Source organism: Meriones unguiculatus, chromosome 18 (genome assembly GCF_030254825.1).
Source record: "Meriones unguiculatus strain TT.TT164.6M chromosome 18, Bangor_MerUng_6.1, whole genome shotgun sequence".
NCBI lineage: Eukaryota > Metazoa > Chordata > Mammalia > Rodentia > Muridae > Meriones > Meriones unguiculatus.
Window position 1 is genome coordinate 16,853,238 of NC_083365.1, and position 15,380 is coordinate 16,868,617.

The following is a 15,380-nucleotide window of genomic DNA, read 5'->3' on the forward strand; positions in this document are numbered from 1 at the left end:
CTGGAGAGAGGGCTCAGCAGTTAAGAGCACTGGCTGCTCTTCCAGAGGTCCTGAGTTCAGTTCCTGGCAACTACATGGTGTCTCAAAACCATCTATAATGTGATCTGATGCCCTCTTCTGGCCTGCAGGTGGACGGACGTGCAGATAGAGCACTCAGTCATAAAATAAATAAACCTTAAAAAAGAATTTATTGAAAGCCAGGAGGTAGCTCAGTAAAATGTTTGCTGTATAAGCTTGATGGTCTGAATTTAATTCCTGAAATCCAAGTTTAAAAAAAAGAGAGGTGTAGGGGCACACTTATCATCCTGGCACTGGGGAGCTGAGGCAGCTGATGCCTGAAGCTTACTGGCCTGCCAGTCCAGCCTAGTTGGTGACTGCCAGATGCCAGTACCTTAAAACAAAGCCGAGTGTCCTGAGGAAGGACACCGCATACTGGCCTCTGCCCTTCACAAGTGTGTGTGTGTGCATATGTGCGTGCCTCCCAACACATGAACACAAGTGGCACCCCCCCCCCCCCCCACACACACAAACTTCATGGGATCCGGGTGAAGCCATAACTGACTGTACTGGAGTGTAACTGGATAGGAGATGGGAAGGTGGAGGGCAGCCTTGTTAACACAGACATGATGACTGACCTTTCCCTTGTAGCCACCTACTACAAGCTCTAAATCTGCTGAGTCCACGCTCACATGAGAGTCAGCTTGGCTGGAAGGTACTAACAGGTGAAAATATGACGTCGGGAATTTGACATATTCTTAGTTTCCACCTTCCTCCAGAATTCATCCCAATGTAAACTGCCTCTCCCTTCATTGAGTGTGACCCCAATCCCCCAACCAGGGCAGAATACAAATAACTAGTCAGGTTTCTCCTTTTCGAGTCTAAAGACCATATCCTAATTTTTGCATCTCAGAAATAGTTCCCAAATCTTCTCCTAGGTTCAGATTTGCAGAACAGCTCTTGTGGTATTGCTATGGCTCATGGAATGCTCAGGGTGGACCTCTGCTGTTTCTGGTCCCTCTTCTCTGCAGTGGGAGGTGCCATCTTGAGAAGGGTTCTGAGGCTGGGAGCAGAGTACTGACACTGTTGTTATTATTATTGGATATCACCCTCAGAGAGAAATAGAATCTAGAGATACAGAAGTTTCCTTGCGATTTTCCAGAATCTTTCACCTTTGGTAGCCTAGCATGTTTGGATACTCTGGCTTTCAACTATGCTCTGACTATTCAGATAAATTTTTTTTTTTTCACTTTCCTGGGCCTATGGACTGTTGGTTTCTCTACTTGCTAAATAGTTTCTCTCTTTCCCTTTCCCTCTCCGTCTCTCTCTTTTTATCTCTTTCTCATCTCTCCCTCCCTCTCGTTTTCCTGCCTGCTCTTTCTCCATTGATACTGTGAATGCCCACTGTCCCCTGCTTGCCACCTTAGACTCCTGGCCTTCCTCTTGGCCGAGTTCCCCCACGCGGTTGCTTCCAGTCCTGTCTTCCTTCCTAGGCATCTGGACCTTCTGCTCCCCTGTGTTGTGCTGTTCTACTCCTGTTCTAAGCTCATTAGCTAAGTCTGAGCCTCCTCTTCTTCATCTACTAGGCCATGAAATCAATTCAAGATGGTGAAACCGGTGTTAACAGAACAGAATTGAATACAACTTGTAACGGCTTATAGTAAAGGACACTCTTCATTGCTTCTAACTCTAACAGAAGCAGGGCTTTTTACCTCTGTCGCCTGCGTGGCCTTAATTCAGGCATTACGTAAGATGAATTGACTAAGCACCTTGTTTTTAGGGAGTATTTTCCAGTTTAAAAGCCTGCCTGTACCTTCTGGAAGCTTAAAGCCCTGAGCTCTAATGCTTTATTAGTTAGCGAGAAAACAGGAGTTCCTGACTCAATTTCATTACATGAGGAGAGGAGCTGAAACATTTTGAACAAGTTTTTGACTTTTGGATGTTTGGCATGACCTTTTTTTTTTTTCCTGCCATTGTCTCTGCTCAGGAATTCACCTTGGTGGAGTGGTCACTAGTATAACAAATCTAAACGCCTTCATTCGCTCCCTCCATCAATATCTACTAGACCGTGCTATCTCTGGAGATACATGAAGAATGAACCCAAAGGCCCAGTGCCTGCTTCCACAGAGTTTGATACTGCCTCATGAGCATCTCCACAGCTGCTGCCTTTTGAGAGACGCATGCATGGCTCTCCAGACTCATCAGGTTCTCCCTGCTGTCCTCAAGTTACTCACACCAGACTCCGCCCAGGATTGCCTTGTTTTTCCCCACTAGTCAACTTCCAGCCTTTGCTTCCCAAGTTCCTCCTGACCAACCCAACAACCATTTGTTCAGTATCTTTATTTCACAACCCCATAGGGGTGTTTTTCATTTAATACACATCTCCTGATGACTCTTGAAAATACCCATCTTCTGAAGTTGATTGTAAATACATTGAGGTAAGATTTGTATCTTGTGTGTGTGTGTGTGTGTGTGTGTGTGTGTGTTTGAGGTAAAACCAGTGTCCTTTTTATGAAAGAGGCTCATCTTGTCCTCTATCCCTTCTCTTTGTGATATTGGAACACCTCAGACTTTATCAGAGTATGTGGTTACTGTGTTTCAGAATGTGTTTTGTAGAGTCCTTTGAAGCTAGGTAAGGACATAAGTCAAAACTTGAATGGATGGTGTCAGCAGAAGTGATTCATTCAAATTGTGCTTTACAACTCCAGCCTCATTCTTAGAAGAAATGTAAACTACGAAGTGATTAACCATCCAGGACCTCGAAGATAGGGGTAAACCCCAAAGTAGAGGTGACACCGGGGCCTGGGGGCTGTCTGAGCCCTTGAGGACCTTTTGAAGTAGATTTCTTGGATGGGTTATGAGCCCCAACATCTATGTGCTAGAAACACAAAGTCTGATCTTGTTTTGACCATGCTAGTGAGTGGTCCTCTAGAAAATACTGAAATTACTGTTGTAGCGAATACGATGATCTCCACAGCACTTCATGGAGAACGCTGTGAACTGAGGACTAAGTGATCGTGGGGCTGTTCATTGTTGGTTTTGCTCTCTTTTTCCTTGAATGTCTTGTATTCTTATTCATCACGATTTTAAAAGGGAAGGTGTGATTCTCATAGCAACTCACTGTAGTCTGCTCGTTTTGTTGGGAAATGACATACTGTGAATACACTTTGTTTTTGGATGTCACTGAACACACCCCTCTTTTAGAGCCCAGATTCAGAATTAAAGGAAAGTGAGTTAAGAAAGAGCATATAAATAACCAAGAAACCATTCAGAAACCTTCATTCTTGAGTCTCTGGAACTTAAGTCATATTCTTAGTTGTATTTAGTTACAGCTTCTCATGCTATTCTTAACTATACTCTCACCACCAGGGCTAGGAAGCAGAGAAAACTACTTACCTCCAGGTCTCCAGAGATGTTGGCACCAGCAAGAATTCCAGTAGCAGCTGGGAAAAAGATGGCAAAGACCGAGAAGAAGCCTTCACCCTTTGTGAAGCTTGGTCCAAAGTTTTCCGCAAATATGGATGCTGAAAAGCAAGCAAGAGGAACATTATCACATTGGGTTTTGCCACACAGTAGAAGCTTATGCTCTTGACTTCTGTGCTTCTAAATGAAGACAGAGCCTCAGCATCAAAGCTGAGCGACCTTGCACGGTTGTTTACTCCTCCTTGAGTACCAAGGTGTGTATCATTTAGGTGCACATTTAGGTCTTAGACAGAGCTTTGAAATAGTCATTAGCTTGCTTGTCTTCTTAAATTCAGAAGAAATGGAAACAGGGATAAGAAATTCTTGCAGAAGAAAAAAATTGCCTCTTCCAGTAGAGTCTCAGGGGTCATACAAACCCCCTTTATGAGAGCTCCCATGCCCAGTGGTACCTCTTCAACAACAAACTCAGTGGTACTTTTGAAGACTTTTTGTCACATATTGCTTTGTTTGAACTGTTTTTTTTTTTTTTGTTTTTTTTTTTTTTTTTTGGTCTTTTTGGTCTGTTCTTTTGCTTGACTATTAGGGGTTTCCAATTTTTCGTTTTATATTTTTTGTTTGTTGGCTGGTTTTGTTTGTTTGTTTGTTTTGAGATAGGCTTTCTCTGTGTAGATGTGGCTGTTTTGGAATTCACTCTGTACACAGGCTGAATTTGAACTCAGAGATCCACCTGCCTCTGACTCCTAAATACTGGGATTAAAGGCATGTGCTAGTACTGCCCTGCTGGGTTTTGTTATTGTGTGACTGTGTGTTTCCTGCTGGCTTTGTTTTTTATTTTTAAATTATTTGTTTGTTTACCTGTTTTCTAAAGAGGAGAGAGAAAGAAAGGGCTGGGAGTTGGGTAGGTGAGGAGATGAGACGGATTGGGGAGGAGGAGTTGTGGAAAGGAAAACTGATCAGAATACATTATATGAAAAAATTTTACATTAAAATATATGAAAATAAATAAATAAATATTACCAAGATAAAAAATTCTTGCAGGAGCTTATTAGCGTACTCACAGATACACCACACCTGTTCACATATCCCCTCATAGTATTCTCACATGTAAGTACCTTTAAACTCTGTACCTTCCTAGGCCTTTGAGAAACTGTCGGAGACCAGGGGAAATAGCCTGCTCTATAGACTTGCTCCTCGTTTGCTGCTACTCTGCTCTTCCATTCAGAGTTCAGATCATAGATCCTCGTGCCAATAAGAATATGAATATGGTGAGGCCCTAACAACACTGTAGGCTGCCATCAAATCACTGAGATGAGAGGAAGCAATCTAGAGAAAAGACAGAAAGAGGAAGAGGAGGAACTGGCCAAAGATGGGAATCTGGGATAAGGAGGACAATAAGTTGCAAACATCAGAAGATATAAAGTAGGGGGAGAGGTGGAAAAGAAAGGACAATGAAACCAAAGCAGATAAAATAACCACTGCAGAGCAATACAAAAGAACGACATGGTTTTTAAATATGGCGAGGGAGTCACAGGTACTGGCAACTGAATACAGAGTGAAGGAAATGATCCATATTTTTAAAACCTCATCTGTGTATTCTTAGTACAAGTAATTTACCCATAACCCACTTTTTTAGGTATGTGTTTTTATAATGTTACAAAGTCTCCTGAGAAGACAAGAAGACTTGATCTGACATTAGTGCTCTGCAAGGCTGATTATTTTTCCCAGCTCCAGGTTCTTTTTCCCTACATGTAGTTTCTATTTCTAATTGTCTAACCATCTAGTGAAAACCCAGTATTCACAGATTTACAGGAGATTTTCACATCTTCAGCTGAAAAAGACTGACTTTTCAAAATTGCTTTTAAATTTTAAATACTTTACATGTTTACTTCTTAAAGTTTCCTCAGGAAGTTGTCATTAATTTAGTGAGAAAATCTGAGAACCAATCAGGATGTGTATAACCCGTCCAGTTGATGATCAAGAGTTGAGACCCAACCACAGGTCTCCTGAATCAGTTCTAGGCCCTTTCCCAGACCATGTTGGGATTCTGGTGGCTGGGGATGAGGTGAGAAAGGTAGCAATGGGGAGAACAGTATAGACAGATTTATTGAGAAGTGACTGGTTGGTCACACTCACCTTGGTAGTTAAAGAAGCCTCTGGATCTCTTCTCATTATTGGATGGAATGACAGTCCCAATAAAAAAGTTTGCAATGGCAACGAGAAGAATGACCAGGAGAATCACTTGAGCCTGCGACAAACACAGGGAAGGGGTCACCTTAGAAGTGACAATATAATCTATTCAAATCTGGACATTCTTATTGCTCTCCTCCTTTCTGCTCAGGGCTTGAGACCAGGATGGGAGCCGGGTCTCCAGTATTCAGTGCTGCTGGTCTGGACAATGGCTATACATGAAAAGCATCGGTCTTGCTGGCTGTGTCACTACAAGGGCAGCAAGCAAGATGAAACATGGCAGTCTTGACCAGAGGTGATGCTCAGGTGTTATGATGCCCACCTCGCCTGTACTTACGCCTTTTGAGGGACCACAGCTGTTTTCTTTGTGACTGCGGTGTTCCTTTCCTTGCTGTGATTAACTCAGGACTTGGCCAGCCCTTGTCACAGTGTTATACAGAGATGCTCACCTTTGCTTCCCATTCCATGCCAGCTACTGAGATTCCTAGAAGGATGACCACAGTGATGGAACCAATGATCCGGATATCACTGGCTTGATCCACCATCATGGAATCACTCTCCTGGGGGGGGGAGGGAGAATTACTCAAATGATTAGAAATAGCTCTTTGCAGTCAGCTTTTTTTTTTTTTTTAAATAACATTCAACAAGAAGAAAAGATACTGTGCACAAAAACCTGGGGCCACATAAGATAACAAGAGAGTGAACTATTCCTAAGTTCCAGAAGGAAAAAAAAACTGATTTTATTTATCCGTGATGTAGGCCTTTGATAGGCAAAACTAGGGGCTAGAGATGTTAGAAATTCCTTCTAATCACAGCTCTGGGACCTATTGCAGCACTAACTAAAAGTGTGTGTGTCCCCACCTTTTTATGTTGTGTTTCAGCAAGAGGGCTAGTTACTTTCATGGGCCAAGGGCAATTTTAGAGGAATAAAGTCGCGTGGTTTACAAGGTGAATACCGGAAAATAAGTGATGTTCAGCCTAAGAACAGAACACAAACTCGGCAATGCATCCCTTGAAGAGGGCGCACCGTAAGCAAGGCACAGTGTGCTCATTTACGCATGTAATTTCCACACAGCGGTGCTCTTGTCAGCAGACCTCAGCTAGGCCTCTGATTAGCGTGAGGAGGAGCTGAGGAAGAGGCTCACAAAGCTTGTTCCCAGAGCACCTGGAGAGAAGGGGCCTCCTTTCCTACAGCGGGTCGTTCTCACGTTTGAACTCTCTTCATCTTCGGAAACCCTGTGGGCAGCAGCGGTGTGGCAGCAGGAAACGGTGCCCGCTGTCTACCCGAGGCTTCGTATTTCACGCCCTCCCCATATCCATTTTAGGTTTGTTTTGGTTTGAGTCTGCTCTGCCCTCAACTCCTGTGAAATGCATATCAGCTCCTCTTTCCGCTTTAGAGACTAAGTCTCGGATGGAGAGGAAAGTGGTTTAAAGCTTCCTAGATGGTCGGATGAGAGCTGAACTCAAAGCCAGATGGGGATGCCTGGGGCTCCCCGCCCCGACACCGAGCTTTCCCTTCTCTTATCTTGACATCAAACTCTCCCCTCGGACCCTGTGAGAGAAGGTTGAGTTATTCTGTTTGCGGGCATAAAGAGCATTAGTTACCTTAAGGAGGTCCACCACGGTCTCCGCGAACCCCACCACGTACATGGCAACAGCCACTGCGTTGGCGAACGCGAAAATCAAGCCTATTGACCCACCGAACTCGGGCCCCAGGCTCCGGGAAATCAGGTAGTAGGCGCCGCCTGCAAGGAGAGCAGCGCGAGTCACCCCGAGGAGGATGCCAAGATCGTCTCTCCCCGTGGCTAAGTTCCAGCTGTTAATCACTCCCACAAGAACATTACGGCTTTCTAGTAATTTTGTAAGCCCTGCGCCATCACAGCCACGGCTTGTAGTTAACCCTGCCTTGCGTTCTGTACGGCCTGCAAACGGCGTGACAATCGAACTCAGCCTACCGAATTAAGTTAGAATTCTAATTTAAATTTGTAAGCAATCACAGTAAGCTTTACCCAAACGCTTTGTCTTTCCAAAAAAAAAAAAAAAAAAAAAAAAATACATCGCTAGATGTTTTAACATGACATTATTAACGAATCCAGATTCATAATGTAACAAGTAAAATTTTAGATTCAAAAGTTCCAGGAACTGACAGGCCAGGGAAGAAAACAAAATGACAGAACCTGTTTTACTCTGGTGTCGAGGCACAAGCCTGTGACCCCAACTCTTGGGAAGTAGAGGCAGGGGGTAGGTCTGGCAGCTAACCAGCAAAACGGGCACCTGGATTGGGGTATGTGTTTTCTGGTTTTAGCCTAACGAACCTTGATTTCTCATAGTAAGAATGAGGAATGGAAAGAAAAAAAGGGGTAGGGCTGGGAGCAGTGTTCTTCCTTGAACACTGGAGAACAGCTTTATCTGCGACCACACACAGGTGACATGAAGACTGGGAGCAGCTCCCAGCTAGAGCAAGTAACTGGCACTAATGCTGGGTGAGGGCTGGCGACGCTCGCCATAATGACTTTCAAGCTGGAGCTAGTCACGGGGTCTGCAGAGCCAACAAGGGGCAAGCGAACTCAGAACCGAACCACTTTCTACAGAGGAGGAACTGTGCTCGTTCTGGAAACAAGTTCTCAGAACGGAACAGATTACCTGGCAGAACAAAAATGTGAGTTTAAAAGTTAGCTTTGCTCAAAGAATTGGCTGGGCAGTGACTTAACAGTCAAAACAAGAGACACTTGGCTCAGTGGTTAGGAGCACTTGCCACTCTTTCGGAGGACCCAGGTTCGAGTCTCAGCACCTGTGTGGTGGCTCACAGACTATTGGAGTGGATTTGACACCTTCCTCAGACTGCCTGGGGCACCAGACTTACATCTGGTGCTCCCAGATAGGTGCAGAAAAAAAAAAAGACTCATTCGAAGAAAACGACCCTTCAAAAAAAGCAATTAATGAAAGTGAGTTGAGAGAGAAGGTGTGTTGTGGGTAGGGTGATGTTTTAGAAGACCTTGTTTGTGTGTGTGTTTGTGTGTGTGTTAGGGATGGGTCAGGGATAGCACTCGAGCCTGTAATCAAGGAATTGGGATCATCATGGATTCAAGGCCACAAGGCAAAAGCGATGGCTCAGTGGTTGAGTGTATTGTTTTTTGTTTTCACAGAGGACCGGAAGTCAAGACTTGACCTGAAGTCGAGTCGCTCACAACCACCCATAATTCCACTTCATCTCCTGGCCTCTTCTAGCACCTGCACTGATTTGTACATGCCTACATACTGACACACACACACACACACAAATAATTAGAGACAAAAATAAACCTTAAGAAAAAAAAAAATCTCGTGGAGCCTGTAATCCCAGCAGTCAAGGAGGCAGAGGCAGGTGGATCTCTGTGAGTTAGAGGCCAGAAGAGCCAAGGCCACACAGAGAAACCCTGTCTCAAAAAACAAAACAAAACAAAACAAAACAAAAACAAAAAACAAAAACAAAAAACAACCCCCCCCAAAAAAAAAACAAAAAACTGAAAAATTAAAACTATTTTTTTTTTTAATTAGTGGAGTCCCAGTGAACAGGATGAGGACAATTAGAAGAGTGACAAACTTAATCTACTTTGTTTTCTACCCAGGCCTGACTGCTCCTGGAAACTTGATAGTCATTCTTTGTCTCATCTATTTAAAAAATAATTTTTGATGATGTTTCTCAATAGAAGCAGGGTGTTTGGGGAGAACCTGAAGGGTGGGTGCAAGGGTGTTGGCTGTGTGGAGATCACCACCATGAGATGGGGTGTTTGGGTGCACCCAGGCTGGGGGTGGGAGGGCGCAGGAAGGAGCCAGTACAGCTCACCCCGGTACTAAGAGCCCAGTGAGACTTATCACAGGAAAGGCTCAAAGGAGCCCTTCCTCCGGATCTCCTCACTTGTAACTGAGAGGAAATCTATCTCGTCATTTAAAGATCACTTTATTTTGTTTTGTTTCAAGTCTTGGGGGCTGGTTAGCAACACAATCTCCACGTTTAGCTATTAAACACCTCTAGACAAGATACGCAAACAGGGCTCATAACCACGAGTACCTCAGTTGGCTTACCTCCTCGCACCACTCCATTTGTGCAAATAGCAGACATAGAAATACCTGTGAGTGTTGTCACTACCACGCTCAGGCCAATGATGATGACTCCCAGACCTGCAAAACCCCCAACAAAGTCGTTTGGCTCCGGTAGGTAGAGACATCACCGTTACTTCACCAAGCAGAAGGTCACAGAAGGTCAGTCTCCCTGAAGGAACCTGAAATGCTCTAACCGGTCCCATTCCGCCACGATGCGGGAGGCACCTGAAACGCACTGGACTTTGAAGGGGCAGACACAGCGACCAGTCATTTCCTGGGAAACACCAGCAGGAAGTGTATCGACTGACCTGGAAAAGAAGAGCTTTCCCCAACGACTCCGCACACCTGGAGCAGGACCTGTAAGGCGCCCGGATCCCGTTAGCCGTTAGCCGTGGCCTGGCTGGACTTGACTGCACTCACCTCACTGCTCTCCTCAATCAGCTTGCCCACACTTCCTCGTGCCCGTCAGTAACCAAGTATAGAGAAAACGTATGCCTACCCGTGGCGTGGAACGTGGATATTAGAAATCTTAGAGATTTTACCTCCACGAACAAACCCGTTTGTTGCTATTGCAGAAGTTGACAACCCAGTGATAGAGGTTACCATGGTGGAAAGAAGAATTATAACAACTCCAAGACCTGTTAGCAATGAAAGACAGAGATATTACGTTTTACTCTTCTTCCTTGGGCTCTCTATTCCTGCAAGTTCTGCTGCCTTTAGTTTAACTTTTCAGGCCCGTGCCTTTGGCCCCTGTGGAGTATCTTCGTACAAAGAGTACAAAGAGTAGCGTTGCTATGCCTCATATAAAGGTCAAGTCCAAGAAGCACCCATTATGATGAAGGATGGCATCCAAGAGTCAACACAGTCCAACGTGCCGCCCTGGAAAGGAAAAGCTGACTTTCGCAGGTGTCCTGGGAGAGAAGCTACCCTGGCTGTGAAAGGGGAAACATGACATTTGACCTTCTCTCTTGCCTGAGAGGAACCTGAATGAGAAAGTTGGGGATTTGACAAAGGTTAAATCCTTCTTCATTTTTCTTGCGTGCCTTTGCCTGGAGGGTGGGGGAGAAAAGGAACCAACTTGCATTACCTTTGAAAACACCCCAGAAAGGTCAATGGTGAGCTATGGGAGCCTGCGTCCCCTTTACCTTACACATGATGGTCTGGCTCACAACTTTATTACCTCCTCTGACATATCCATTTGTGGCGATAGCAGAGGTGGATAAACCAGTGATGGCTGTCACCGTCACGGCTAAGCCGATGATAATCACACCGAGACCTCAGTTGAGAGAGGAAAAATAAGTGCGATTAAATGGTGAAACAGCTCATTGGGTCACTTACATAAAAGCAAACGAACGTAGGTGGTTACTGATTTTGGTCGTTTGAATTTAAAAGCTGGCCACAGAATCGCCATTCACGTACTAGGAGATTCAATGTCTGGAAGGTAAAGGGCTGTGTTGTCCCCAAGTAAACAATTCTGGTCGGTCAAAAGGAAGCATGAGCCTGGTCTGTGATGAAGTTCTACACAGCCTCCAGCTGTTAGTATAAATGAAGGGTATATTAACTTTCCAGGTAAATTTCTTGATTAGCAGATTGTTCATTAGGTGGATAGGTAATCGGACAGAAGCAAATTTAGCTACCTTGACTAATTTGCCGTGCGACCTCAGAATTTCCTTATTTTTCTGGCACTCAAATGGCAGTTAAATCAGAAAGAGTGGATGCGTGCGGTTGGCATCACAGTCCATGGAGGGGCTGGTGGTACTCTTCAAAGCCACAGCACTCGTGAATGCTAGTGTTTGTGAAAAGCCAGCCACATATCCAGCTGTGTGGTTGGCAGTGTGAGAAGTGCAAGGCACAAACAGAACGGAATGAAAAAAGCCACCCTGGAGGATATTATGGCTCAGAAGGTCAGTGATTATGAGGAGAAACTGATAAAGGCCAAAAGGAAGGCACACACATTTTTAGTTTCAAGAAACAAACAGCAGTTATATGTGTGTGTGTCTTTTAGGGAGGCAAGGAAGATGCTAGAATATATCATCATTGTGGTATAAGGTGTTTTTTTGTTTTTGTTGTTGTTGTTTGTTTGTTTTTTAGCTACACAGTGAACATAAGCACTCTTAGCTTTCCTAGTTGCACAAGTGGGGACAGGCGTGTGTGAGCATGCTCAGGCCTCCGTTGTCTACAAGGAAGATGCTCACCCACAGGGACAAGGGCAGGCCCTTGTCTGCCTGCAGAAGATTCCGAGGGAATCCAGTCCTGCTCTCCTAGCAGATTTCTCTATTGATTTTCCTTCCACAGTTGCTCACCCTAGACACTCAGATTTCCTTCTCTTTCTTCATCTAATCACTTCTCTGCAGTCTGGTTGTTCTGCTGCTAGGATGGCAGACGAGGGCTGTGACCTCTCGTTTGAATCGCCACCCACCACCGAGTCCTCCCCATGCCGGTAAACATTAATAAACACGCTCTCTTGCTAACCTGCCACCTGACCGTCTAACGCATGAGGCTGCAGGAAATGAACCCAAGATGAACAGAAGAAAACGTGTCCCCGCCTACCCCCCCCCCCCGTACTTCCCCAAAGAATCTGATACAGAATCCAGGGGGAAGGTTGTGGGGAGCTCAGCGCCTCCGCTCAGTGTTTAGCTCTGTGCTGTTTGCTCTCACACGTAAAGCCGCCGTTCCTACTTCACCACCCCTGCCGTAGACCCTTGGAAAGGAGGTTGTAAGAAAGAGCGCTACTAAAGGTCTTGAGTCACAAGGATACTGCGGCGGTGTGTGTGTGTGTGTGTGTGTGTGTGTGTGTGTGTGTGTGTGTGAACGTCACTTCTCTTCTCCTGTGTGTTCTCAGGCGCTGATGCCACGAAAGGTAATTTATCCCCAGCCTCTACGCATTAGTTTGCGTTCAGGATGTCTGGGGGTGAATGTTTGACGCTCTAGACGCTGCCCGGGCCCACACGTTCGGGTTGCCCGCGCTCCTCCCACTCTAACTCCCCTGTTCCTTGTCTCCTGAGCAATTCCCGCCTCAGCCTATCGTGCTGTGTACATTTCTCCAAACTAAACGCCACCTTCTTTCTTAAAACAACGAGAAGCTTGCTTCTTTCTTACAGTCAGGCCAACAAAGAAACAGAAAATCCTAGGGTGGAAGGCAGCTGAGAGAGCATTCGTTCAGTTTGTTGATTCCTCAAAATGTGACCCTTGCGTGACCTGCTGCAGGAAGTGCCAGGGAAGCCTCTTTAAAATGCTAGGTTCAGAGCTCAGAGCTTTGAAAGTGAACCCCTGGCTTCTGCAGCCCGTCTTCTGCTGTTAGATGATTCTTGCTCCTCCCTCCTGCAGATGAGGAGTTCAGCATTAGCCCACTCAGCTTGTATCTGCCCATTCAGCCAGATTTTTTTTTCCTTTTCTTTATTTTTTTTAAAGCTATATCTTTAAATAATTGATTGGGGGAGAATTAAGTCATTTTCTTATGTGTTAGCTGCAAAATAAAACTTGAGAGGGTAAGTGACTAGCTTCCGGTCACATCCACTTTTCACACCCAACTTCCCTGCCTAATGGTTAAGTTAACTGGAAATGATACTGGAAATGATACTGAGGTGTCTGTGTGTCTGTGTGTATGACAGGAGCTGCTTCATCAAATGCTACCATAGATTGAGTCTTAAAGAAACAGGAAGCAAAATAAGAAGTCCCTCCTGAGAAGAGTTATCCAGACTCTTGAACTCAAAGAGGCTGACATTGGGAAAGTACCAGATGGAGATTTTCAAAAGTTTTGGCAAAAATGATCCAGGACCTGAAGGAGGATTTCAGTTCAACCCAAAGCCTAGAGAGGAGCATCTGCAACCCTGAGGAAGGAAGTCGGCCAAATGTGTGAGAAAAGCAGCAATGCGCAAAACCCAAAGGGGACCAGACAGTGACTTTCACCCACTAATCTTCAGGTTTGTAGCAACGTAAGTTGATAAGATGTTTCTGCTACCCACTAAATTCGGTTCTGAGCCTCAAAAGAGCATGAAAAATAAACAACACTAACAACGCCAATCAACAGGGAACCCAGCGCACATCATCAGGTTAGAGTGATCTCTGTTGACTTCTATGCCTGATTCAGCCACACAGCGGAACAATTCCGTTTGGATACACTAATGGCTAAAAGCGAAGCAAATTGCTTAGCAGCGAGAGGCTCCTTGATACCTCTGTAAAAAACGTGAAACTGGGTTGTCTGTGCCGAGCAGAGTAAGATCTGATTAACGTTCAGATTGTTGCCCAAACATATGGGTGTTAAATATGTGCATTAGAAAGAATTACTCTTGCCTTTGGCTGTCTCTGCTCACACCTCCACACAAAGAACTGCGTCTTGATGATCTCAGTAAGTTACTAAACTGCCCTTAAAAAAACCTAATTTTGCATGAAGCCCTGGAGCAAAGCCTTGGCAATATTAAGCTGCAGATTTTCCATGGAATGGCATATACTTAGTTTGGACCCTGAGGCTGTAGGCATTCATTTGCTACGCATCATCAAACCAGCAAGCACCCTTTCTGTCAGGAACATAGCAGCTGCTGAACAAGAAGCATGGAAAAAAACCATCGGGGCTGGCTCAGTGCTCCGTGTGAGAGGGCAGCCCTCCCGCTTCAGTTGTCAGCTGCTGGTTCAGGTGTGTGTTGAAGGAGGTGGGTGACAACAGGTACCTTTCATACACTCAGCTTCTGTGTTCTCCACATCAATACTTAACTGAGTCTCCCCTCAAAACTCAATCCATCCTGCATTCAGGTATATAGAACAGCAAGCACACTGTTGATTTTTATCACAGTAAGTTGGGAACTTTGGTAAAAACTCAAATAAGTTTACAAATGAATTTTACGTTCTTAATAAAAAAAAACACTATGCGCAACTGGATATTTTAAGTGAGATGTAGTTGAAAAACATTAACTCATCACTCCTGGAATAATACCATTTTTTAAAAATTGTTTACCTGCATTGTAAGTAAACATTTACAATGACTAGAGTCATTTTAGCTATCGTTTTAACCTTATAGATGAGCATATTTTATGAGCATTTGCTTTTTACTGCTGGCATCTGACAATAATACAGTTAAGTTCTTTGTAAAATGTTCAATGATGCAGAATTTTACTAATCAGGTCACATATGTATTTGCATATACTTTCTACCAGTTTCCCACAAGTTTTTTTTTGCTTAGTGAAGTTTTGCCAGTCTTCGTAAGTGGGACAGTCTGAGGCAAATAAAATGTAAATGTCAACATATCCCAAAGTGTGGCCATATTTGAAATGAATATGCTTTACCCACCCATATGCTTGAAACTCTATAGAAAGGTAGAAATAGTCAACTGAACATTCACCTGCTGGGCAAACTGGAAAATTCCAGTCTCATAGGAGTTAGTGCCTCCTCTTTCCTCCTTGACATTGTCAGAAGGGGAAAAAAAAACAAAACAAAAACGTGCTCAAGGGTAAATGACTCTGTGACCTTCATCTTTGGCAGCATTGAAGGTGAAGCAAGTTGGTTATTAAGCTTGCCATGTACATAAACATTTCTCAGGAGGGAAGAAAATTGCTCACCAATTCCGGCTTCTCCAACAATCCAGGAGAGGCGAATGAAAAGCATGACTCCCCAGATGTTCAGCATGCATCTTACCTGGGGACGAAAGTGAGGATGGAAAGTGATGCCGGCCCAAGCCCAAGTAACCCTGCAACTCT

General features: G+C 44.6%; 1 protein-coding gene across 5 annotated transcripts in view; it reads right to left on the reverse strand.

The window, feature by feature from the left end:
* The window catches only part of Slc12a1 (solute carrier family 12 member 1), a 76,531-nt gene that overhangs the window by 53,798 nt on the left and 7,353 nt on the right, over window positions 1-15,380 (reverse strand). The window contains exons 4-10 of one of the 5 annotated variants that reach the window (XM_021631294.2): window positions 15,243-15,318; window positions 10,233-10,328; window positions 9,673-9,768; window positions 7,213-7,352; window positions 6,057-6,167; window positions 5,554-5,665; window positions 3,394-3,521 (exon numbers count right to left, since the gene is read on the reverse strand). In XM_021631294.2, the coding sequence (XP_021486969.1) occupies window positions 3,394-3,521; window positions 5,554-5,665; window positions 6,057-6,167; window positions 7,213-7,352; window positions 9,673-9,768; window positions 10,233-10,328; window positions 15,243-15,318 (759 nt within the window). Of the gene's footprint in view, window positions 1-3,393; window positions 3,522-5,553; window positions 5,666-6,056; window positions 6,168-7,212; window positions 7,353-9,672; window positions 9,769-10,232; window positions 10,329-10,870; window positions 10,967-15,242; window positions 15,319-15,380 lie in introns of all 5 variants that reach the window. The other 4 variants (XM_021631296.2, XM_021631295.2, XM_021631297.2 and 1 more) reach the window with 4 other exon arrangements.